Source organism: Rutilus rutilus (assembly GCF_951802725.1).
Source record: "Rutilus rutilus genome assembly, chromosome: 18".
NCBI classification, from domain to species: domain Eukaryota; kingdom Metazoa; phylum Chordata; class Actinopteri; order Cypriniformes; family Leuciscidae; genus Rutilus; species Rutilus rutilus.
This window is the reverse complement of record NC_140231.1, coordinates 21,434,803-21,462,228: the sequence shown is the minus strand read 5'-3', so window position 1 is coordinate 21,462,228 and position 27,426 is coordinate 21,434,803. Positions and strand designations below refer to the sequence as shown.

The 27,426-nt window shown below is 37.9% G+C and overlaps 1 protein-coding gene across 1 annotated transcript; it reads right to left on the bottom strand.

The window, feature by feature from the left end:
• Window positions 1-382: 382 nt before the first annotated feature.
• On the bottom strand, window positions 383-26,744 carry mfhas1 (multifunctional ROCO family signaling regulator 1). Its single transcript, XM_084386997.1, has 3 exons — window positions 23,438-26,744; window positions 1,777-2,174; window positions 383-1,684 (listed from the first exon to the last, which is right to left on the bottom strand). The coding sequence occupies exons 1-2, from the start codon at window positions 26,283-26,285 to the stop codon at window positions 2,044-2,046; spliced, it is 2,979 nt and encodes a 992-aa protein (XP_084243123.1). The 5' UTR covers window positions 26,286-26,744; the 3' UTR covers window positions 383-1,684; window positions 1,777-2,043.
• Between the last annotated feature and the right edge of the window lie 682 nt (window positions 26,745-27,426).

The following is a 27,426-nucleotide window of genomic DNA, read 5'->3' as shown; positions in this document are numbered from 1 at the left end:
GTTGTCCGTCGACATAAGAACTGTTATTCGTTCGTTTATCATTTTTTTAGCTGATATTATGTAATTTCGCACCGGTAGATCATCCCTTGGACAGAATATAACCAGTATCACTGTATGTAACAGGAATAGAGGCTGTTTTAAGTATCATCTTCTTCACCCTCTTGTAGCGGTAAATCGTGTTAATGGGGAATGCGCGTTCACGCAATTAATTTTACCTGGCTTTGAAGCAGATGCAACAGATTCGTCGAATGCGATTTTCCACGGAACACAAATAGACAAAAATGTTTTTCACATTATTTGAAAATGATAGTATCATTATTGGACAGTGTTGTTTCCTCGGTAACTGTTCTCATGTATTTTAGAAAAAAAGTAAACAACACAATGTGGAAACCAGCCTTTATATTTGGTGTTTTTGTGGCCCTACAATGAGAAAGAATACATTTTTTATAATTTAGAAATCAGTTTGTGGCATTTACATTGAGCACAGTAGCCATGCACAATGCACAGTAAATAATGTGGGATACTGGTGACAGCTTATTAGCTTACAAAAATAAAATATTAGGTACAAAAGTTTATCGACTGTTCACAAAACATTACACGTATTGCAGATTCTCTCCTCAAAAAAATTTAAACAATACACAGTAGTTTCTAAGTATGAATCAATTCTTATAAAAACGTCTTGCTTCTTTGTTCTAGATAATGTGCACTTATTAGATAAATATGTACAATTTGATTCAGACACTGCTTTTACAATCAGTGAATTAAATATATATCAAATAACCTTACAGTTAAGCAGATATGCTTACACAATATTCTTCAAGCGTGAAAAGACATCCTTGGCTGAATTATTGTACTTGTACCATTTCTGTACATCCGTGACTGTACATCAGTATTTAGTCATATGTATCCAAAACTGCATCTTATAGGAAAGTTTGAACATGCAAGAAACAATGTGACAATCATGAAAATCTTCCAGATGGCTGATACTTGCTTAAAATAATATCCTCATGCTATGGAGTATGCTTAGCTGTATAAGCACTTAAGTGTATGTGGGTATAAATGTAGGTATAGAAAGAAAGACAGAAAGATGCTTTTGTGTCAGTGGTTTAGGGAAACATTTTCACATCTTTGGCTGCACGCATCACTAAAATCCTTTGAAATGTCTCATCTTCTACACCCAAAATTATCAATGTGTATTTGAGCAGAAAACCAATAAATAGATCCTGAAGAATTATGCTCAACAATTCTGTCTTTTCATGTTCAATACGACTAAACCTCTCAAGACGGTTGCGCTAGTGCATTTATAAGTTATTTTATAATCCTTTTAGTATTTCAAATGCATGCATTTAAAGTACAATATCACTTAAAGCGTCAATCTAACCTCACTAATTAATGTCTGTCTTGTGTCTGAGGAGAAACAAGTCCATTCTCTTCCATATTCTGTCAGCTGAACCACCTGCAGCAGCACAAGATGTGGGTTCAGTCCAAGAGATGCAATAACTGGGAACGTCCAAGAACTTGCAGAGGAACGGCTCATCTCAGAGTGAACTGAAAAGCTCAAAGCGTCAAAGAAGGCTCAGGGTGATTGAAAATGCTTTAGGTGTAAATAGACAAAAACAGGATGTCAGTGTAAAAGTTTCTAATACTTTCAGTTCATCGTGTGTTGGCAGTCGGAGCTGAACACCTGAAAAAGAAGAGAACATGACTACAATGAAAAAAAAAATGGAGATCCAAAACATGATCCATTGTTTTATATATAGCTTCAAAATATTATACCTGTAATTATGTCCTGATATGATGATCTCCCCATGACAAGCTTCCATTATAAACCTTCTTTGCACTTGTCAGGTATCCAGTGGTCCATCATCTCCCTCAGATGAGGAATGAAAGGTAGAGGCAACAGGAAAGTGGGGTGTACGCTTTAGCACACACAAACACATATACTTCTGTGTGTGTACACGTGTGCATATAAGATGTTGGGGAAAGAGGTGCAGCGGTCTGTGGAAGCCATTCACAGGCAGGTAAGTGCAGGTGAAGTCAGTGTCATTTATGACTGGGGCTAACCACAGTCGGGGTTGGAGGGTAAACTAGTGCCACATTGACCCGCTCCGAGCCGTTCTTGGGGCAGATGATCTCAGTAAGTCCCTCAGGTCGGGGCTGACTTAACAGCTCACCTATAATGTCAAGGAAAAGACAAAATAGGTTTTGTTTAATTCACAATCTGCGATTTTACAGGGCTCCACAACATAAATAAAATGACTTTTCTAGATCCCAGATTACAAAATCGCTCAATAAATAATACTATAATAGGTCTGATAGACCTAACATTTACTCCAGACACAGTAACAGTTCATTGTCTATTTCAAATCGAACGTAATCAAAAATGAATCGTGGTTCACTGACTGAGTGAGTCTGATTCAAAATGCTACCTCAAGAGGGAGCTCAAGGCTAACTGGCTCATTAAAAAAGAACCAGTTCATAAGAGTACACAGGGGAATTGTTTTGATGATATACTAGACCTTTAAGACCTACTACGAGTTATAACAGTGGAATTTCTGGCGAAAAACTACATTACCCAGGATGAAGGGCAAAATATAGGGAAAAAATATCAAGGCCTGTCCACTCCAATGAAGCACTGCGAATTAGGTAGGCTAGTCAGTCTCCCTCCCTACACTCTAAAATATTGTAAATATTAAATATCGTATGCATCTATAATTATGTATACCGTTTTATACATAACCAACATATTTAAATCAATAGTTATCCATAATTTTTTATTTGATTGTCATTCACGCTGCTTCATGGGATTGTTTCTTTCCCTCATTAAAGTGGAACCCGTTTGTCTTTTTGTTCGATTTACAAATACTTTTTTGCTTCAAATTAACGTTAATAACGTAATATTGTGATTCATCTTAGCTGGTTGGTTTGGCTCATAGCTTACAATTCTTTAACTAATACCTTAGTTAACATTAATACCTTAGCATACATTAATTCCTATTGGAAAAATGAATGGGAAAAATACTTCCAGAACCAAGGCCGCAAAAAAAACAGACAGGCACTGTTTCGCTCTGCTGCTTTCAGAAACAAAGGAAACAAAGTTGCACATTCAACGGAGATAAAAATAAAAATTGCCAATAGTGACTAGATTCAAATTTACTGCGGTGCGTTTAATGTTTTTGTCGCATTTGAGACCAACTGGAGCCCTCTTTATGACGTACATTATATACATCGTCAAGTATTATTTTTCAAATATCAAATTTTAAAGAAATCTCGAAATATAAGTGATTTAACATTTTCTCAAAGGCTTTTCTAATGGATCTTTAAAATCTACCTCAAGGCGGCGCTGTTTAACAATCTTTTATCTGGGCATGAGTAAGAACTCTTGTGTCCAGTGAATAAACCCGCAAAAACACAATGGCTTATAGATAGGGCTAAAGATATTACAGCTTTTTGTATTCATAATTTAAAACTCATTGATCTTCTTAAGAACTAGTACCAGTTCCCATAATACTTTAGAAGCGCATCTGTATGCCTTTATGAGGTGGATTGTGTCAGTTTATCTTCCGAAAGCAAACCCTGATGGTTTTGAGGTTCAACATCTTCTATTGTCTACTGCACAAAAACAAGTGTAAATTCAGCCTAAGCAGCCTGAATTGATAGAAGAGTCGTCCATGTCTATAAATAGAGACTGTAATGAAGGATTCCAGTGTGCTAGTCAGCAAGTCAATAAGCTAATGGCACACTTTGAGTACTTCAGGGGGATCAGACCAACCGCAGGAAGACAAAGCATTACATCATGTGTCAATCCAAGAGATTATAGACCACGGTCATCTGTACAGTGCTTCCATGTGACTTTGAATTCGAAAAGCAGCCAACATGTTCCTTATTTCATCAGATCTCAGTGCATCTTAGGCTATTTAATGGCAACATGTTAATCTCTCAAATTAAAATGATTATTATATACTGGAAATGGGATTGATGTTACTTGTGTTGGGAGGGGGAAGTTCACTTCGTCTCACCCAGAAAAAAACACAAGTTGTGAGAAAAAAAAGCATGAGAATTCTCCTATTGTGGTCCATAAAAGACAGAAGGGCATATGACATTAGAACAACACTAGGGTGAGTAAAAGATGATTTAATTTTCATTTTAGGGTGAACTATCCCTTTAAGAGTTTTTGGAGTCTATGTAGATTCCTTTATTTGTGACCTAAGCACAGCTTTTATACAGTATCAACCCCACAGAAGATGATGCATTAATGATATAATAATGCGCCAGCTACTAATATTGCCTTGATCTATCCTAACATCAGGTTTGATCTGGTTTGATCTGGTTTTAACAATAGACTTGGCTTGAAAAATGGCTTGCAGTGAAACGTCTCCCACACCAACAGGGAAGCAAATTATGCCATGAAGTCGTTTAACGATGCAGCTTCCTGACAAGTAATGTGCAATTAGCTAAAAAGATTAGACAAATGTGAAAATTTCCCATGAAAACTCCTAGTTATGTACTTTAACACGTAAAATAACTGCACATCATGGCATTGCATTATACATCCTCGGCACAGTGGCCTGACTGGTACACCACTTACGCCATTATGCCTATTGATTTTCTGCTCTCCTTCGTTCTAAATAAAGGAGGAAATTCCACTAGACTGAACTTGGTCACTCAGCAGAAAGATGAAGGCCAAAGCAAGTCCAACAGATAGAAACCAGATTTATCTGAGATTAACAAACAGTTAGCACACAGTGATTGCCAAAGGTCTCATTGCTGGTTATACATGATGTGTTCACTGTAGACAGTGATTGAGAAATTAGTCAGAAGTCCCTTTAAGGGAATCATATGGAATAAAGGTGAGTGTTCTTGCTGATTCATGCACTAGTTATTATTATTACTTGCTCCTCCTCTAGTCTGGGTCATAGTGCTGCTAATATGGGTTGGAACGCAGTCATTTCTGGCATCAAAACTTAAGAAACTGCCTTCTTTCTTGACTTTTGCCCTGAATAACATTTCCAGGTGTGTTTTTGCACTCGGGTCTGTTTGTTCCTCTGCCAGACTCTCCATTTCTGCATCACATACTTTTTGTTCTTGCTCTCTGAGGTGCATTATCAGGTCCATAAAAGGTATACTGCACTCCCCAGCCAAAGCTTCACGTCAATACCACCGTACAACAATCCCCAGTAAGCAAGAATGGCTTGCAGGTTTATGGATAAAACACAAGAGCAATGAACCATGATGAGCTATCAAGGCCTGTGCGAAGAACAATGACTTTTACAGACAAGTCTTATTGTAGCTGTACGCTCACAGAGACAGAAAAAAAGAGGCTTCTTTATACTTCCTTAAAGTCAACAAGAAATCAATATTTTTCTTAATCAAGAATTTTCCCAATGCAAATTCTTGCTCTTAGTGCGCAATGAATATTAAAAAAGCATGAATCTCTCCTTATAAACCAGCTAAATGATCCAATTAATTAACACCCTCAATTTTTCTCATATTACACTAGGAAATACATAAAATTGTGCAAAGTGAAATGGGTTGCAAATGCCAGTTTAACTTTTTATCTCATTCTTTCTTATCTCTATTGAGCATGTCAGCAGCACACAATATACATGAAATGTTTTAAAACATATCTAAATGATCAGCAGAAGTTCCTCTTCTTGATGAGAAGAGTTAATAAGTAATGAAAACAAGTCAGGTATATCAGTGACCTTGGGAGTTTTGAAGCTTTCTAAACATGGTTTACAGGTCATGTATCTGGTTAGCTATTTGAAGTCTGAGGATCGACTTTGCGGGCTTGAAGGAATTTTAAAGTCCAAACATACGGGGTGACAATGTTGTGAAGTTCAGGTCAGTTGACTCACTTCAGTCCACAATTATTACTTATTAATGAGAGCCAGGGTGCAGAATGACAGTAAATGGATTGATTCTACATTCACTGCTTGAGAGAGAATGACACACGTGAAACTTATGTTTCACTGCATCTAGCTATAGTTATAACATCCAATGAGATAGCTATGGAGGGTAACGTCAGCATACCACCACGAAGGACGAACCACATCGAACAGGAGTAACTGTCGATGCAAGAGGAAGCTGTCAGAAAGGGATGTCCAGGTACTAACCCAGGCAGGCTGTATACTAAAAACATAAAACCACACCTGCCCAACTCACTGCAGAATTAAATACGCACCTCGACTCTCCTGTTTCTAAATTTGATATTACATTGTGGGTGTAAATTAATAGGCTTGGTGCTGCTAACCCAATGCACAGGACAATGGTGACTTTATCAGGATTCTGCATTTCTTGATTCTGCACTCTGTCAATCACTAGATAAATTTAAAATAATATAACCCACTTTTTACTGGTAACATAAGACATTTGACATTATCAGGACCCACAAATATTCCCCCATTGCATTATTATACATTATACTCAACATTATATATAGTAGTTTAATGTAGTACTGACACTAGCCTGGCTCCGCCCTCCTGCGTACTTCTGCTTAATTTTATTTCCCTTCAGTACTACGTCTGGGATTGTGGTGTATTCTTTGGTTTTCTCCAATCATTTTTTTGGCGGTCCAATCAGCGAACAGAGGGAGTGGCTGAGAACGATGACGTTGAGGTCGTGTGCTAGTTTGAGTTGTAGTGTTACGTCACGACCAAAGGTTAGCGATTGGTTATGGCAGATCCAGAGTGACTCTGGGCAGATCCAATACTTTTAAACTTCAACAGAGTACCTGCCTACAAGGAAGTTAACGCTTGTCAATGGAGAGAGGCCAGACTCTCTGTACAAATGAAATGTACGAGAGTCTGGTAGAACCAGGCTATACTGACACTAAAACTATGAAAACTTTTATTTTGGGTGAACTATACACAATATATATTGTCACTATCCACGATACATACTGTTGCATTTTTGCATTGCGATATATTGTGACATGATATATTGTTACGACCCCTAATATTATATATACACACACACACACAATTATAATTAGCTGCATTTATACATGAAATTAGCACTTTTTTTGTCTCTACTTATTTGTCCACTACTGTCAGCTATCAATACAAACACATACCTCTGCTGCTTCATTAACAGTAACAGGTGAAACAGCCAACACCATAATGAAATTGAGACCTAATTCGTTTACACACAATTCAAACAGTCATTAATGATAGGTAAACCTGCCCCGCACCTGGAGGCAGGGAGGACAAAAACTTGAACCTAGAGAGAATTAGTTACCTACACAATAAATCTCCAAACCCTGAATCTATAAACACATTTCCGTAAGGGCACACTGCAGTTTAAACATCCTGTACTCGCTGGGACAGGAAGCAGCAAAAAGAATGAAACAATGAGACACATCTCCATAACAAAGCCCACTGTTGCTACACTCACTCATGGCATGTCTAGCTTCCACTTCACTCCTACAGTCTATTGCTCATACGTAAGATCTTGCATTCCAATGACACATTTTCATCTTCGGTTTTCTGAGCACTAAATTTTCCATCAACAATCAGCTATAAACTATAGCTAACTCTCAATAACTTAAACAATATGACATAAAAAAATAAAGGTGATGTAAATATTTGAGTCTGAAATGATGATTTTAAAACCTATTTTGCACAATTAAAATGAATGTAATTATTTTTTGCGAATTCTGGCCGATACAGATAATTATTTTATTGTGTTATGGCAGATAACCAATAAATGGCCAGTTTTAAAACTCTAATTTATTTTGTCTAAATAAATTACAAAGTCAGAATTTTAGGTTCATATTGTGAAAGAAAGGTTGGGAGGGAGCATAAAGAGTCATTTTCACACATGAATTGGTACATCTTAAATTCAATGGAAGTCTTGAGGGTTGTGCTGGAGTAGACTTTACAGAGTGCTTGACTCTTGCATTGTCAATCAGACCAAAAATGTATGTCCCTCTTGATTGAAATAATTTTGTATTGACAATGCAAGTCAAGCACTCTTAAAAGTCTCCTCCAGCACATCCCAATGACTTTCAATGAACTTAAAGTCTGGACTCAGAGGTGCCAATTCATGTGTGAAAAGTATTCTTCATGCTCCCTCCCAACCATTCTTTCACCCTTTGAGCCTGATGAATCTTGACATTGTCATCCTGGAATATGGCCATGATGTGTCTTCCTACATGATTGTTTAAGAAATGAAAAGCTACAAACTCAATCAATTAGGGTTAGAAGAACTGTTGCCAAACATATAACATGCTAGAAACATAATAAGCATTTGCCTTACAGCGACTTTTTAAATTAGGGCCCTGTAAAAAATCTTTTTATTTTTTTCCCCCAAAACTTTGTGTGTTTGATATAAAATTGTCCATTACCAATAGTATGGTAGTGATATATCATGCATCCCTTAAAAAATGAAAATAAAGATGTAACTACTTTTATTAAGACCAAAGCGTCCAATAAGCTCTGTGTGTCTGTTATCTTGAATAAGACAGCATTCCACACACAAAACACACATACAAAAGACAAAGGCTTGTCTAGCCCTCCAGTCGCATTCCAGATATTTTCCCAAGCTGTTTTATCTTTAACGCATTCATGCTGTGACTCGCTCTGCGGCCCTTTGTGAAGTTTGAAATCTGGGTCAAAGACATCCTGCAATGCTTCATCTTTTTCCCGAGTGTCCAGACTAAGGATGTGGATTCATAAAGGTACTGCCAAAATAAACTGCCCCCGGAATTAACTGCGTGTAGCTGACATGGCGCTTGTCATGCAGAAGTTCAGCTTGATTTATAGAATCATTCACAACAAAACAGAACAAAACCACACCGTGAAATGCGTGAATTTTTGAACCTATATTTGATACTCGGTACTGCAACTGTCTTTCTGCACCACATATGGTGGTATGTATCACTCGTTTCTCACTGCTGGTAAACCGTGATCAGGCAAGACTGCAGCGTGAACAGCAGGATGAGACGTGAGCAGCCACACAAGGCCAGCGACTCGGACGGAGGATTATCGCTCTGAGTGATAAAGCACAAAGCGCGTCAGAGAGTGAATCAGGGTCATCCCCATGCATACGCATGTACACACAGCTGACACAGAAATAGACTTAAGTGATACTTAAAGGGATCATGACATGAGAAATCAAATTTGCCTTTATCTTCTGACATATGAGGTCTTTGAACCTTTAAAACATCCGGCAAGTTTCATAGCTTAAAATGCCCTCTTCATTGAACAAAGCATTTATTTAACCAAGCTCCAAAAACTGCTCATTTTGACATTAGGTGACCTGTGCAAAAACATTTGCATATGACTGCCTCCGGAGCAAAACATCGACGAACAGTTCTCTGGCGTCAAGTCGCTTAACAGTTGACATTTGCCTACAACGGATGTAAGTGTTGCATCGCGTTAAAGGCAAATAGAACCCATTATTATCACGAACGTTGTCTACACTGGATACAGTATACAGGCAGGATCATTTTCTGACATACACCAGTCTGTCGTCAACAGGACAAATGGAAGAGTGAATGAACGTTTGCTTAGACTCGTCCAGTTTACACAGCTCTTTTGCATCTCGGTACAGACTTTAGAACGATCCCAGGGTCAGAAACAAGTGGATGGTTTATTCAAATGGCGCCCTGGAAAGCAGCAGAGGATTCTATGTTTGTTTGGAGCATTTTATTTTGTAAATGAGGTACAGTGGAATGCTTTCAGAACACTTATTTGCGTGCAATAGCGAGTGGGCGTTGATACTGTTTCCTATGCAGTGACGCTAGCCAGTGGCTGTTTACTGACAAGCCGTCCATTAAGGGATAGTTCGGCCAAAAATGATATTTAACCCATGATTTACTCACCCGCAAGCCGTTCGAGATGCATGTCAATCTTTTTTCAGACGAACACATTTTCAGTTATTTTAGAAAATGTCTTAGATCTTTCAGTGGTTATAGTGTGAAGCAATGGGGTCCACCTCCTTCAAGTCCCAAAATGTGCATGCATCCTTCACAAAAGTAATCCATCCGGCTCCAGGGGGATAAACGAAGGCCTTCTGAGGGTAATCCGTGCGGTTTTGTCGTAAAAATATACATATTTAAAACTTTATAAACGAAAATAACTGGCTTCCGGTAGCGGTTGACGCGCGTTCACGGAGATGGATGCTGGCGTATGACGTAGGACGTAGCGTAGGAAGCGTCGTGACGTAGAACGAACGTGACAGCGCAGCCAGAGAGCAGAGCAAAACAAAACTCTACGTTTGTTCTACGTCACGACGTTTCCTACGCTACGTCCTACGTCATACGCCAGCATCCATCTCTGTGAACGCGCCAAAAGATCTAAGACATTTTCTAAAATAACTGAAAATGTGTTCGTCCGAAAAAAGATTGACATATGCATCTCGAACGGCTTGAGGGTGAGTAAATCATGGGTTAAATATCATTTTTGGCCGAACTATCCCTTTAAAAACGGATCATTTCAGATAGAGTTTTAGAATGAAGGTGGCAAATAATAGTTTGAGTTATGTAATAATATGTTTTTTTTTACATTATGAGTGAACCTCATGGAACATATTAAAATAACTTATTACATGGATTTTTTTTAATGACCCCTTTAAGAACATGAAATCAAAATGAACAAAATCATCAGAGCACAAAAGGAAGTTTCAGCAAAACTTTATCTGAAACTACTTTTCTGCTGATGTAATCAATGTCTTGTGGGCAGGGAAAAATGATTAAATTGCCTAATAAATAACATAAATTTACATTTATAAATTCAAACAGAAATATTTATATTAAAATTTAAATACATTGAAATCTTATTAAACAATTATATTACAGCCTACTTTTTATGGCCAAATCCTGATGGATAAAAATCAAGTCCTGCATTAGTTTTTGCTGAATACTCTGATGTATGCATGGTTATAATGCTCTTCATCATTTGAATATATATCTATACTATACTACAGTAATAGAATACACCAATACACTGATGTAAACGCGTCATGCATTCACCGACACGTGGCCAGAGCTTAACAGTCGTCTGGATTCAGATGTCTCAGTCAGTGCTGTGTGTCCTGATGAGATTTCCATGCTCTGCTAAAAAAGCCAAACGGCTGAGGTTAGAAGTGAATCCCTTTTAAACACATGCTCAATGCTTTTAAGAAATCTGTCACTGAAGAGCCCTGAAATCAAAGGTCTGCTCATGACCATGAAGAATCCAATGAATCTCTATTCTTCATATCTCTAAGAAGAACGACAGAGATTTATTAAACTCAACAAATGAAACAGCAGGCATAACCAGTTAGACACAATCAACTATTAACTATAGGGTGATCACCTTGGCTATACATTTCTGACTTGCACTCAACAACAAACACAAGTTAAAGGGATAGTTCAACCTTCATGTCATTTCAAACACAAAGGCTACGTTCAGACTGCAGGCAAAATTGGCACAAATCGGATTTTTTGTTTGCTCATTTGTGACTCAGATCAGTTTTTTTTCATGACAGTGTGAACAGCACAAACCGCAGGAATCAGATTTTTTCAATTCTCTTCCATATGTGGTGTTAAATCTGATACAGATCATATTTTTTACAATGCGACCTCAGTCTGAACAATCATATCAGAATTCGTGAGACTTTTACGTCACTCGTCACAATTCTGGGCTGACGAAAGTCACTTCAAAGATTTTACATACCAGTAGTTCTTTGGTCATTAGGTTAATATGAAAGACAACCATGATGGTAGTCAGTGGAAGGACAGCGAGGTCTTAAGTATCATGGTGACAGCTCTATACAAGCAAAACTTAAGGGAAACCTAGAAGAAAAAAAAAAATTAGCTCTCTTTCTCCTCATCCTCATCTTCATCCTCCTTATCTTCTGTGTAAGGCACATCAGCTTGAGCTTATAAATAAACATGTAAACACTGGCGTCAGTATCCTCCATACTTAAGCCCATATGACTGCGTGCTTTTTGTTTTTGTTCTTTTGCGTATGCGGGTCTGGTCTGATTTGTTTAACAAAACCACTATGAATGATTCAACTCACTGACTTTGTCATTCTGTGTTTCATGGAAAAAAGAAAATCATACAGGTATGAACAACATGAGGGTGAGCAAATAATGACCTTAAAGGGATACTCCACTTTTTTTGGAAATAGGCTCATTTTACAACTCCCCCAGAGTTAAACAATTGAGTTTTACCGTTTTCGAATCCATTCAGCCGATCTCCGGGTCTGGCGGTACCACTTTTAGCATAGCTTAGCATAGATCATTGAATCGGACAGGACCATTAGCATCTCTCTCAAAAAAATGACCAAAGAGTTTCGATATTTTTCCTATTTAAAACTTGACTCTTCTGTAGTCACATCGTGTACTAAGACCGACGGAAAATGTAAAGTTGCGATTTTCTAGGCTGATATGGCTAGGAACTATACTCTCATTCCTGCGTAATAATCAAGAAACTTTGCTGCCGTACCATGAGTCCAGCAGGCGTAATGATATGACGCAGCGCCTGAAAATAGTCCCCAGCTCAGTAACTTCCAACGTGACCGGGACTAAGTTTGTCTAACCTATTAGACCTATTTTCAGGCGCTGCGTCATATCATTACGCCTGCTATACCCATGGTACATTTTTTTGAAAGAGATGCTAATGGTCTTGTCCAATTCAATGATCTATGCTAAGCTATGCTAAAAGTGGTACCGCCAGACCCGGAGATCGGCTGAATGGATTCGAAAACGGTAATACTCAACTGTTTAACTCTGGGGGAGTTGTAAAATGAGCCTATTTCCAAAAAAAGTGGAGTATCCCTTTAACATTTAAAACACTCTTTAAATGTCATTATTTCTAAAAAATATATTAGATTCATCCACAAAATAACATCTGCTGGAACCAAGGACCCAAATTGCTGACTGAAGCATAAAAACAACTATTACTGACATGGGAGACGCATCAAAATGACTCAAAATCAGCACCATCAGACTTCATTGCAGACAATGAAGGGAAATCAACAGGGGAACTGACCATGACAAATCAATTTCGCTCTTTCTCAGTAACATTACAAAAATCTGATTATAACACAACTGATTATTCACAGATCCGACCGAGCGAGTACTAAGGAATTTGTAAACTTTTCTTGAGTTTTCTTGAATTCATCTATTCTCTTCTTCAAACACAAATCTGGTGTCTTTTTCATTTCATTCCAGATGTTTCTAATTCCTCTCTTTATTGTCCGTTTGCTATTTGTGAACCCCAGACAGAGACGTCCATCAAAAGCTAACACAATGTCAAACAATATTGTAATCAAACATCGGGGCTTCATTTGTGCAGATCTCAATCAAGCCAGACGAAAATGAATAAACAGAACCAGATTTGTTCCCATTCTATTTCACACAATCCATCTAGGTTTCTAGTGCTCTGTGTTGGAGTCTTGACAGCTTGAGGTCTCACCGCCCGCTTAGACAAGACGAGACCACGACTGACATGTAATTCAAATGAACACGGTTTGTTTTACGTGCCATAAAATAAGTTTAAGTGGAAGTAAATTTACATGATTACAAATATATTAAACTACTAAAAATATACAAATAAAAGCTACTTCCAATTATTAATAAATACTATAATATTATATAAATAATGCTAAAAGAACACTGGTCCCATTAAAGATGGTGCCATTAAGGATCCCAAATAGACTATACCACATAATAATATAACCCCAATTTTATTTTATTATTAACAACAACAAAAAACACGTACTGTTTACTTCACAGACAACTCAAAAATAAAGTGGAATATATGGTTTTATACAGCAAACAGTTTTCCATAACGTGAATCTGGGATTGTGAGACTGTCTTTTGGGTCCTCAAACAGGATGGTATGCCAGTAGAACCTGCTAAACTAGAGATTCACTTATAACTCTTAACTTTGACTGAGAGTGGATTTGAATTAAACACCGGAAGAGAGCAAACACGCATATCTGCTGCACGGAGCAAAGAGGCCTGCCTAAAGGTCAAGGAGTCTGCAACAATGACACTTTTCAAAGCAGTGACCGTAGAAGCCATATGGGAAGTACGTAGCATTCAAGACAGCTGAAGAACATTATCTTCAAATGAGTAAAATGTTTTTTGGGGAAAAACACTCTAACCTAGCTAGCATTGATCTATCTGTATGTAGTACATAAACAGCAAAAAGGCTGTTTTAAGTTTGATCTGTCATATGACCGCCTTGTGACAGATGTTCACATCTGGTCTGAAATGAGATCACTGCCGACATGTATCGTGGCCATCCACCAAGCCACCATCATTTTCCGCTAGCTTAGGCTGACACGTTATGCCAATTATGCTCAATTGAATTTGTATTGATTTTAGAGCTGCAGGAAGCCCACAGAGAGAGAACCAGAGATCTCTAAATTCAACGGCAGCGTAAGGGAGGATGACATTTCTTTGTGAACGAACTGAAATGAACAATTCACAGCCAAAAACCTTCATTTTATCTTTTTATCTTCAACATTCATTTAAAATTTTACAAAAAAATTATAATATTTAAAAAAAATAATCCTCAGTTACTTTTATATTTATTTAATTACACCATAATATCTGACATTTTTTTTACACTACCATTCAAGAGTTTGCCATTTTAATATATCTTAAAATGTAATCTATTCCTGTGATGGCAAAGCTGAATTTTCAGTGTTTTTCAGTGTCACATGATCCGTCAGAAATCATTCTAATATGCTGATTTGCTGCACAAGAAACATTTCTTGTTATTATCAATGTTAAAAATATTTTTGTGGAAACCATGATACATTTTATTCAGGAATCTTTGATAAAAATAAAGGAAATTTATTTTAAATATAAATCTTTTGTAACATTATAGATTTATTAAGTCACTTTTAATTAATTGCATGCATCTTTGCTGAAATAAAATATCTTACTGATCCCAAGCCTTTAAACAGTTTATTTAATGTATTTACATTCTGAACTTACACTAAAATATCTGAGGTGTTTTTTTTTTTTTTTAAATAATGCATATTACTTTCATATTTATTACATTTATTTACTGACAAATAAATTTGAAAACATCCCCCTTTCCCACATGACTCCATTAAAATGACTCAGAATGGAAAAAAAGCATCACCATTCTCAAAGACATGGGTCTGAGCCAAATAAAAGTACATTGGTTAAATTTAAGGCAAATCTTCTGTTTGTCGTAGAGGTTTACTTCACAGCGCATGAGTAATCAATATGCTGAACACACTCAAGTGAAAGTTTGAAGCAAATCAGCGTTCATGTGTTCATAAATTTAACCCAGTATGCAGTGATGAAAAATGATTAAACCTATTTATAAACACAGTATAAATTATTTCACCAAAGCAGACATAAACATTCACTCAGTATGTACCCTGTCTATTTTATGAGAATGTAACGTTTGTCCTAACTTGAAATTCTCAAGTCACACAAGTCGACTTTTCTTGGCCACAGAGCAGCCTCAAACACTGGTTTCCAGGAATAGCAGCATCTTTCCCTTTGGAGGAAGTTCACGCTGCTTTTATTGCCAAAGGTCAAGGCTGGAGCACTTCATCCGAATGGATAGATCTGTCCACTTACAACACGATGCAGCTGGCAGTACAGCAGTTATACAATCAACAAATGAAGCGTGCAACATTAATACCACGTGAAAAACTAATCAATGTTCTCCAGCCACGCACAACTGCACAAATCAATAAGACACGAGTCACAATAAATACTCTTTTTTTTACTAGAACACACTTAAAAGATATATTCTATGGTGAAGTATGCAGTTTGCAATGCTATTTCAGCAGATGCAGAGCAGAATCTGATGAGGCCAACAGGCAGAGATCCGATCTGGGCTAAAATAAGCTGAGGCTAAAAGAAACATGTAAACATCTGACTAGCAAATAGCTGATACAACACAGAAACAGAGATGGAAACGGGACAAGGTGAGAGCTGCTATATCTAATCCTGCTGACACAGTGAGAACACTGATAGCACATTTACACATATTTAATATCCCGTCAAGGCTTTCCGCACTGCCACCATGCTATGCTGATTTGCACCAAGCATATGTGAACACGAAAACAACTTTAGAAAAATGATGGAGATCTGGGATGGAAGGTTCTGCACGTCTGTTTTATCTCTAAACATGATCATTCATCATTCATTTTTAACCAAAGAGGCTTAATAAATCATCATCTTGCTCTTATAGAAAAATATAAGGTGGTGCAATGATACAGTGGTAGTATAAGGAACTTCATAAACATCATGGTCCTATATGATTAACATTCATATACCATAGTATTTTCATGGTATTTCAAAGACAATCATGGTATTAGCAAGCTATATGTTTAAATTAACCATGATATTACTATAGTACATGTTAACCATTAACCAATATTATATGGTTAATATCAATAAGCCAATAATTCGTTTTTACATTATGGCTGATTAATGGCTAATTTTAAAAGGTTACACTTTATTTTGATGGTCCACTTTAGACGTTCTAACTATGAGTATCATTGCAACTACATGTTAACTAAGTCTCTAGACTGTTAGGTTAAGGTTAGTTGAAGGGTTCGGTTAGTAGTATATAGTTCTATATAGTATATAATGTAGTTAGTTCGGTTACTGACAATATAGTCAGTATGAGTGTCTGTTGGGGGAGCATCAAAATGTGTTAACAGTAGGGATGTACCGATATGAACATTTTAGCCGATACCAATAACAGATCATTCTTCATATTTGAAACCCAATAACATATAGCCGATTAATACATACAAATTTTTATATAATTTTTTGGGAGCCTGATTACAAAAACAAAAGTCTCACCTTTAAAAAACATGTCCCGACTCCCAAGCACACAATTATAATGTTCTAATTATAATGTTATGTAGCTTATATATGACAGACTTGCGCTGCAAATGTTGCACCTAACTGTATATTCCTTTTTAAAAGTGATTCCAATCATATTTCAAGCAATACATAACCATCATGGCGAACGGTGCGCATCTGAAGTGTCTCAGCTGAAGAAAATACTCCATTATTTATCGGCTAATATCAGCCTAATTTTCTTATCGGTCCGATAACATATATCAGCTGATACCGATATGGTGGCTGATATATCGTGCATCCCTAGTTAGCAGATATTAAGCAGACAGTCTTAATACTCTAATGACTGCTAGTTGATATGTAGTTGCAAAGTTACTTATAGTTAGAAGAATTTCTAGCGGACCATCAAAATAAAGGGTTACCTTTTAAAATTCTATACTATTTTGTCTAAATCAATTGTTGTAAATGCTACTACATTTACATGCTACTACATATTACATTTTTCTAACTATTTCATACGACAACCCTGATGTCTGACGTGGATAAATCTGCTGATGTGACTCATGACAACATTGAAAAAGACGGCACATGCATTACAAACCCTTCTACCCAGCCCTGTACAGGTCACATGGATAATTCTGCAGGCTTACAATGTAGACCTTGAGGGAACGTTGTGACATAACAGGATTGACAGCATCAGATTATTCCGGTGCTCGGGAATACAAGGTTTCAGGCTGAAACATGCAAAGCAGACATGAAATCATACAGATGGGTGTGAGAGTTAGACTCTTCTAGAGCAAGAATGGCAGTCTGGAATTGTTGTAACGCATGATTTTAAACAAAATCACAGCAATATAGCCATGAAACAGAAATTTGATATCATTAGCACAAACATGCAATAAGAGACATATCACTTTCACTCTCACGTGAGACAGACATTTGAGCCAATTAATACAGAACCACCCCAAGGAATCTTGTTCCACTTTTAGATATGATAGCCATCTTTCCTGCCTGTGTGCTGTGTAATAAATAAACAATGAAAAGTTGTATAATAATGATTCAAATGTAATTTTACAGTCCTCCAAGACAGTTCAACACATGCTCTAAACTTCCAGTGATCATTAGAGATAAAACTGTCTTTGTGATACAGCCAAAGTCGTCATCATCTAATGAAACCAGATAAAAATCAAGGAAACAAAGAAAGCACCGTAGATGACCATTACGAATCTCAGAATTAGCATACTTTCACAGAATTCTGACAGTGGAATGTTTTCACAAGCAGAATTTCCGGAGGTCCAGTGCAATAATAGAGGGAAGCAGGTTTTTACATATCGGAAATACTTGCAAATATACAAAACTCCTGTTGACCCTGACTGATCACACCACACACATTCAATTGGCAACGTCTGGATCGTAACACATCCATCTCATAAATGACGTCTTATCTTGAGGTTTTTATGACATACATTATTCCTTCTTGTTCTTAAGCCATAATGTTTTATCTTGGTACAGGTTCAGACATGTTTATTACACCGATGAGGTAAATACCCATCTCTAATTCATCCAGGAACAGCTCTCTCATCCTGAGGGTAGATCCTTAAAAAGACAATATGATGCCATATAAACTCGCTGAGGACTCCACATCACCAAAGACTGTATGAGAATTAGTTGTTACAGTTCGTCAGGCTGTGATTACTTAACCAACTCTGCCTTGACTTAATTGCCAGTCTTTAAGGTTCCCTTTCACTCACGGGGTAATCCTGTTAAATCCATTAAGGGGATAACAGGAGGAATCAAACTGACCCTACATACCCCAACTGACAGGGTATGTCATAAATGTCTGAAAGCAGAGCTAATGTAAAGAAGAAGAAAAAAATCAGCCATATGGGTATACAATATACATCTTGAGGTTTCCTCACCAAGACCAAAAAAAAGAAAAGAAAAAAGAACAAAGGCCCTCAAAATGTAATCAAGAAACATTAAAGTTTAAAAAAAATTAAGTTATATCTAAAACGTTAAAGGTTAATCTTTAAAACACAAAAAATATATAATTTAGTAAATCTTAAAAATAGATTTATTAATGCAATGTTGTTCTAATTATAATAAAAAGATTATATCTAAAGTTATAAACGTTGTATTTAAAACGTTAGTAGGTAACACTTTACAGTAAGGTCATATCTAAAAAGTTAGATTTAAACAAATAATTGAATGATATTGTTAAACAATCTTTAGCAAACCTTAAAAACAGATTTATCTAAATTTAGTTCTTATTTACAATAAAAAGCTTATATCTAAAGTTATAAAAGTTATATCTAAAAAGTTAGGTAACGCTTCACAATAAGGTCCATTATTTAACGTAAATTAATAACTAACATCAACTAACAATGCCATAAATTTGTTACAGTACTAGTCTTTGTTAAATTTAGTTAAAAAAAATTGTTAGCTCAGGTCCATTAAATAATATTAACAGATACAACTTTTGATTTCAATAATGCATTAGTAAATGTTGAAATTAACATGAACTAAGATTAATAAATGCTTTAGAAGTATTTTTCCATTTCATTAAATGAATATTCATTTTTTTCAGACTGTTCATTATAATGTAAATGTTGTGATGCCTAAATTCACTTAAAACAGCAGATTTGAGTGTTTTTGTAATAATTTTGACAAAATAGTATTAAGAATGCAATATTAAAATAAATAGTTAATAAAATAAACAGTTAAATCTAATCAGCCATTTATCGGTTATCACTGTATTAACCAGAATTTTAATATCCGTGATCTTCTTATTCAAACCATCAAATCTGGGAGAGTGAAATATTCCACCTATAGTTCAAACAATATTGAAAACCCTGTCATTTAAACTGGCCTGTGGAGAAACGCCATCATTAGTCTGTCAAAAGCCATGAACGGTGGCGTCCAAAATATCTCAAAATACCAGGAAGGTTCCCAAAAAGCTGAGGTCAGTTGGCAAGATGATGGACAGTGCATGCTAAGAAAAGCTGCTAAAAAGACTTGCTGCCCTGACCGCCGCCAGTATGGACACTTTCTGGCACCATCTACACACTCCACCAACAACATATGCTCAAATACGTACGTTAATGGCAATCGATACAGGCAAAAAGTACAGTGCGCTGACATTGCAGGTGCTTCGGCCAGCTCTGATGTGACTGAATTTAGCTCAGGGTAACGAGAGGGCTCTTATTTCTAACACCCAGTCCAAGAGCCAAAAGACTAAATATCAGTTGACTGAGTTTCTAAATGGGTCAGACAAGTTACTGTACCAACTACTACCATCTCAATTGTGACCATCCGGGTTCATCAGCAAACAGGTTATGCCAGTATTTTCCTTATTTTCAAACCCTGTCTTAAGATGCCAAATGGATGTAACAGGCCATGCAAGCCAACTGTCAAAAGTAATTTACTGCCATTCTTTGCATACATTCTTTGCGCTTTAAAGGATGTGGAGGACAAATTCTACTTTGTCAAGAACTGCTTGTAATTGATAGGAATTGGTTATCGGTTACACAGTAAGGTTGTTGTGTTAATACTTGTATCCAAATGTGCAAACTTCTGCGTCACTAAATCTAGAGTAAAGATCTAAGGAGGAAAGAGAACAGGACGTACGATCAAATCAATAAGTTCGCATCACCTGCAAAACACATCCACCAGCTTTTCTTTCCAGACTGTTGTTTTAAATGTTAAACAGTCTTACATAACATGCACACCCAGACAAGCTCTCGCACTCTAGAGGTAGAAATCCTTTTAAATTCCAGTCAAGGTCCTGAATTTGAACTGAATTTAGGTGCAAACAGAATGCAGATTTGCACTGAATGTAAGGATGTTAAAGTTAAGTGACATTCATTTTAAACTGTCATTTTTAGATAGATAGATAGATAGATACGTTTCCAAATGCTTACTGAAATAAAAGCTGTATAAAAGTTAAATATGCTAAATTGTGGATTTTACTATCTGGATTTTATTATCTGAAAACACTATTCTGCTGTTGGACATCCATATTCATCTAAAAGCAAGCATGTTTGGGGTCCCAGTACTTTTCTAAGTAAAGGAGAACTTTCTGTGACCATCACACTGTGTTTAGTGTTTCAGAGAGCTTCAACAGTAAATCAACATGCAAGTGGGCCAAAAAAAATCATGCCTAAATTTGGTAGGATCAAAAAACCTTGCTGCTAAACTTGTTCTGTTTTTACTTCGGTCAGGAAACCTGTTTATGGTAAAACAAAGAAAGAGATCTGCACCCCATACCACAAATACAGCTTGCAGTCGATATCTATTATCATTAATGAACTCAACAAACCCAGCCTTGAATAATGATGGGTACTTAAAAGCTAATGCACTCATTAAGCAGGCCAAACAGGTCTTTACTCTTTGCCATGGCACAGGGCCTTTACATCTTGTGAGTTGTTGTTAAGAACTAATGTGAGTCAGGAATTGCCCCACCTGATCCTGTCTCATCATGTGACCGCAGGGAAAAAACAGTGAGACTTGACTTCAGGAAACAGAGCTGCCAAGTCTAAGAGGACATCCTGCCCAGCTATTTAAACATAATAATAATGTAATTCATTTGAACATTAAAACGCAACTGTAAAATGAATGAACCATGGCGTCTGGTTTATTTTATAGTATGTAAAACATTATCACTGTGCAGAACAAAGACTTTAGGGACAAGAAGGCCAAGAATCGCATTGAAAAAATGTTTTAAATCACAACTTTGGTCCTTTGGGAATACACACAGTGTAATGCACAAATGACAAGCATTGTATTCATCAATGAAAACACCCAAAATATACTACTGTCTGTGTGCATTGATAATTTTAAAAACAGTGGGCCCAAAACGTATTTAGACAACAAAACAAAAAAAAATCAAGTGGCATTTATTCACATAAATGTGTTAGGTTTTCAATTATCAAACAAAGATATAATTGAAAAAGTAAAAGCAAAGACAGACTAAACATTTCAAAAATGGTTGAGAAATGTGGAATTAGCTCACAATTCTTTGAAAGAAAAACAAAAACAAAGTCCAACTGGTTAGGTTTGTTTAGATTTAATTTAGTGCAATGACATTCAGACATTTCAAGTGACTAAATACCAAATGACCAAATACTTTTGGGCTATTGTACTTTGTCATAGTGAAACATATTTCCTTTCCAGGATGGGTGAAACAATTAGCATGCAATAACATATGAAGCTGGGCCTCATTACATAAGCTTGAGTAAACGCTGTCTTTGACTGTTATTTGGCAAAAATGGACATGGTGTGTTCAGTAAGGTATGTCTCTTACATAAACCAACCACTTTATCTTTAAAATAACACTCAAATTGTGCCTGTTCCAACACTGGATATAAACACAACAAATTACAACATACATAACTATCGCCCAATGAGATCCTTAAAGCTAAGAATAACCACATAGTTTGCCAGTAAAATAATTCACCTCCAGATTGTACTCTTTTAGAAACTAAGGGGGTGTGGGAAGTCTGTCAGAAGACAACAGGGCCGTGGTGAACCTAACCTAGTCTATGAGAGTGCAAAACTACAGAATACAAGACTCCCAAGAAAATAAATATGTACTATATTAACATAAATCAATTATTTATGATTTTTTTTATATATATACTGGAACCTAGTATTTATGTTACTATATATGCCAGTGACTGCTGCGCCTAGTCTGTATCCCATGAAGAAAGGCATTTGATGTTACCATGGCTACCCTCTCCACTTGCTGTGGATGTGCGAGTGTGTTCGCAGCAGCACAGCAGAGAGCCCAAGTTAATTTGTGTTTCTAGGTGTGGCTTCAAACCCACCGAGACTCTCTCCCCCCCCCCCCCCTCATCCATCTTGTCATGGACAGCCATTCTCATTCTTTGTTTCGCCTAGATCCAGCCTAAATGACTTAATTTCCTGCTGATTCACCCTTTATTGTGTCAGTGTTTACTTGGCAATAAACCCAGACATACACCTCCATAGTGACAGCACTGCAAAGATTACCTTATTCATCACTGAAGAATTAATTTCACTCTTTATTTGTTCTAGTATATGCCTGAGGGATTTATGACTGCATATTAGTGGTAAACTAAAACAATGTAAGTCATTAACTGTAAACGTAAATGATTGAATGCATCTGGTTAACTTGTTTTCCATCATTAACATCATATTCAAAATTATATTAAAGTGAGAGTTCATAAAAAATAAAAAAATAAAAATTTAAAAACACTCTGTCATAATTGACTCACCCCCATGTATTTTCAAACCTGTATGCATTTCTTTATTCTGTGGCACACAAAAGAAGATAATATGAAAAATGTCTGAGATTCTTTTTACCATACAATAAAAGTGAATGGGGTCAAAAATTGTTTTGGATCCTATTGACTTTAATTGTATGGCCAAAAACAATTAAAACATTCTTCAAAATATCTTTTGTGTTCTGCAGAAGAAAGAAAGTCATACAGGTTTGTAATAACAGGGTGAGTAAATGATGGATGAACTTTCATTGTTGGGTGAACTATCCCTTCAAAAGCATAAAATCAGTGGAAATATATGTTGGCAAGAACAAATGATGGTCAGAAACACATGATATCAAACACATTTGTGGAGAAAATAGCAAAACACTAACCTGGAAAGGAATGTGGATAGAGGGACCCTTTCTTCAGGCACTTGGAACACAGGACATGCACAGAGTAGTGAAGGCCAGGCCATTCCTGCAGAAGAACGTTTAACTCTTCCACTAGGGGGATGATGGCTTGCCAAGCTGTCCAGATATTTGGCAAGGATGCATGGCTAGAGATGGAGAGGATCTCAGGCTGCAATCTGCTCCGAGAGGGCCGGTAACTCACCGTCACAGGCACTTTCCCCCGATAGGCAAAGATGTGATCCTTTCCATCGGACCGTTGCACCACGTGGCTGTTGATTTGCACACTATACCGTGCAAAAAGTCCAAGAGGGGTGAGGAAAGGAAATCTGTATTCAATCTGCAGCTGCTCGACCGAGAAGAACTGACCAGGGACTGATGAGCTCCCACTGGCCGAGGCCTCAAGATGTGGCTCCTCGCTGCTGACTTGACTGGGAAACTTATACCAGACGGTGGCCCCATTAAGCGGCTTGCTGCGAGGTTTGTTGACACAGTAGCAGACGCCCATTTTTTCCAGCAGTTCCATGATCAGGTGCAAGTCCTGCTGTGTCTGTACCAGAGGTTTAAGCAGCAAGCGAATGACGTTTGACGGCAGCAGGCCATGCAACAGAAAACCCTCCACGTGACCATGCATCTGCGTAGACCTGGCGTTATCTCCGTCATCTCCTTCATCCTGTAGTTTCTCAAGCATTGCAGCGAGGTCCCTCTGGAAAAACACATTCAAGATGGCGATAAACCGGGGTAGATTGTGGAAGACGTATTCCTTTAACGTCATGCTGTCTTCAAAGTACAAAAGTTTACCGCTCTCGTGTAGGTAAGAGAGTGCGCTTTGCAGACGGTCCTCAGTCAGCCCGGCCTGAAGGCCCAACCGGGCCGAATCCCACCAGGAAAGCCATAAATCCTGTGGCTTAAAATGCAGTTCCTCAAGCATCTGCCATGACTTTGGCAGGACTCTGTGAAGATTGGGGAAAATCTCCCTGTGATCGGCGACAGACATGAGCTTCTCTTTCAAATGCTGGATGTTTCTCTGCACCTCCACGCAGCTGACGCATATCACCGGAGAAAGGATTTGTAGTCGATTGTTGAGCATATATTGCAACTGGGACTTTTTACGCCTCAAATTTTTATCTGTGACCCCGTAAAAGAGAACATGGGGGCTCGAAGTCCGAACATCGTAACCTTGCTCAAGGGCTTCGTCAACCTGCAGGGCAAACACATGTAGGCATTCAGTGTCTGTTTTTTCCTGGAGCGAAATCTGTCTGTGAATATCCAGGCACTTTTCTTCAATCTCGACTTCTTCACACAAGTCGCTGTGGGTCCCTACAATGCAAACAACTGCATGTGGCACCTTGGCACTGAGCAGGTGGAGGAAACTGCCTACATGGGAGTAGAAGCTCTTTGATGTATATAATTTCAGATTCACCACCAAAACGTAAAGAGCTCCGGGAGAGAGGAAGAAGGGTTTGATAAGATCATAGTTCTGCTTACCGGATAAATCATATACAATGAACGTTAGACTGCGTTCTGCGTCCGCTACCCAGTTCGTCACATCAATACCCCTACATCCAATCGCCATTTTGGCGTCTGACGGTTTGTTGACAATGCACTGCCTGAGTGTGGTTTTCCCTGCATTTCTCTGGCCCATCAAAACCAGTTTAAGTCTGGGTTTTACAGCAGATTGGGAGTGTGCAAGCTCCTTTTGATAGGCAGCTATGTAGGGGATCCCCTTCATGCACACTTCATATGGAGGCTGAATAAGAGGATTATCTTTCACCTTCCAAATGCTTACTTTGGCAAGTTTTCCAAAATTGTCTGGGAGTATGGCGATTTGGTTACCCTGTAAAACCAGCTCCTCCAATTTCCCAAGGTCTACAATAGAGTCTGGGAGAAATGTTATGCTATTATTGTCCAACCACAAATTAGCAAGATTGCACAGCTGTCCTACCTCCTCAGGGAGGAACGACAGTTTATTCCGGCTTAAATACAACTCCTCCAAACTGGTGAGTTTGATAATAACCTGAGGAAAATCTTCAAATAAATTTGAGGAGAGATTGAGCATTTTCAGCTTCTGCAGTTTCCCAAATGATTGTGGCAGATTTGTGAGGAAATTATTATCGAGCATCAGGCTCTCCAAGTTCTGCAGCTCACAAAATGTTTCAGGCAAGAATAAGAGGTGGGTGCTGCTGAGCCACAAAATTTTAATGGATTGGAGCATCATGATGTTACCCGGAAGACCCTCAAGTTTGTTCCCAGAGCAGTCAAGCTCCTCCAGATCACAGAGGGCAAGGATTTCAGAGGGGAAACGCTGCAGCTTGTTATGATCCACATCAAGTGTTCGGAGCTTCCTGAGCTGTGAAAAGGACCTGGGGAAATCATGTAGCTCATTGAAGCTGATGTCAAGCTCCTCCAGACTTTGCAAAGTCCCAATCTGAGATGGCAAGTATTGGATTTTGTTATGACTGATGCACAACTTTTTAAGCCCCTTGAGAAGATCAATATCCTCTGAAAAGTGGTTCAAGCAGTTGTGACTGATATCTAACTCAACCAGCTGACTAAGTTGAAATACTGCAGAGGGAACAGTGGCAAAGTTGTTCCTGCGAAGGACAAGGATGCGGAGCCTGGTGAGGGTTGAACCTAGTCCATCTGGAAGCTCTTGAAGTGAGTTGTTGCCCAGATTGAGGACCTCAATCTCCTTTATGTCCTCGGGTAATGTAATTTTCTGGCTGTTTTTGGTGCTGAGAGTCAGCTGTCGCAGATTGCTCCTCAGCTTCCTGGAGCGCAAAGCAGCATCCCTCCATAATCTAGCAGTCTTCAGGTTATTCTCCTCAGCCATCGTATCGAAGCTGTGCTCCTCCTTGTTTTCATTGGGCACAGTGATCAATCACCTAGGCAGCATGGTGCCGCTTTCACTTGCTTCATCGATTCTGGTTCTCCACACAACAATCCAGATGAAACCAACATTTAGACCTTGCCGATTTCATCTTCATCCGAAAATATGTGGATCCGTTCAATCGCATTCAAGAAAACAGGGCTGGGCTGCGTTCTTTCACGCATCCTCGATCACAGGGTAAAACCAACACGCGCGCATTAAATGTCACAAATATTCAGCCTAGATCATGTGGCTGGCGCTTCCGCCAGCGAGTCCTTTGATACCACATGAGAAAAAACCTAAGACATCCACTATCCAGTGAGTTAGAATGAAAGAAGGGCAGTGGTGGTTGCTGTGGTCTTCCCCTGTGTCTCCGCCTATTCTCTGCGCATGCAGCCAGCAGTGAATGCTCTCAGGAGCAGCACTGCGTCAGAGCCCCACCTTCTCTACGCCGCCTGCGACGCGACGCGATGCTCGCGTAAACAAAGGCTTTGATTGGTCTGGTGGTGACGAAGGACGCGTCGCGTATTAGCAGCGGGTTTGATAACAAGCAGTAGCAGTAAACTGCTGTGAAGGTAATTTCGTTTCGGTCGTTTTGGTTTAACTATCAGAAAATCCAATCATATTTATAAGACATATCTAAAACATATCATATTAAGAGATGTATCTGCCTCTGGATCCTGTTTGCCAAACATATGAATGGAACTTTAATTTCTGTACAAACACACTGGGAAGAAAATCAAAATACTATAATAGACTAGGAGAAACTCAAGCCATAATCATGCAAATAAGCCCGACTGGACCTTGTTGACATTAATGATGGTGGATTGTGTTGTTTACGATTACAGAGAAATGTTATTTGACGCCATCTACTGGACATGGTGCGCAATGTATTAATTTTGATAAATTACAATGTGTATCTAATCAAATCATCAGACATATTAACGTTTTTCTCCAATTAAAGTGAGAGAAATTACATGTAAATTACAAATTCATACACTAATTAAAACATTTTTAATAAAATTATTACAGTTCATAACTCAAATTTCTAGCATGGTTATTGCATGGCCTTGGAAAATTAGATAATGGTGGCCAGAAACCATGT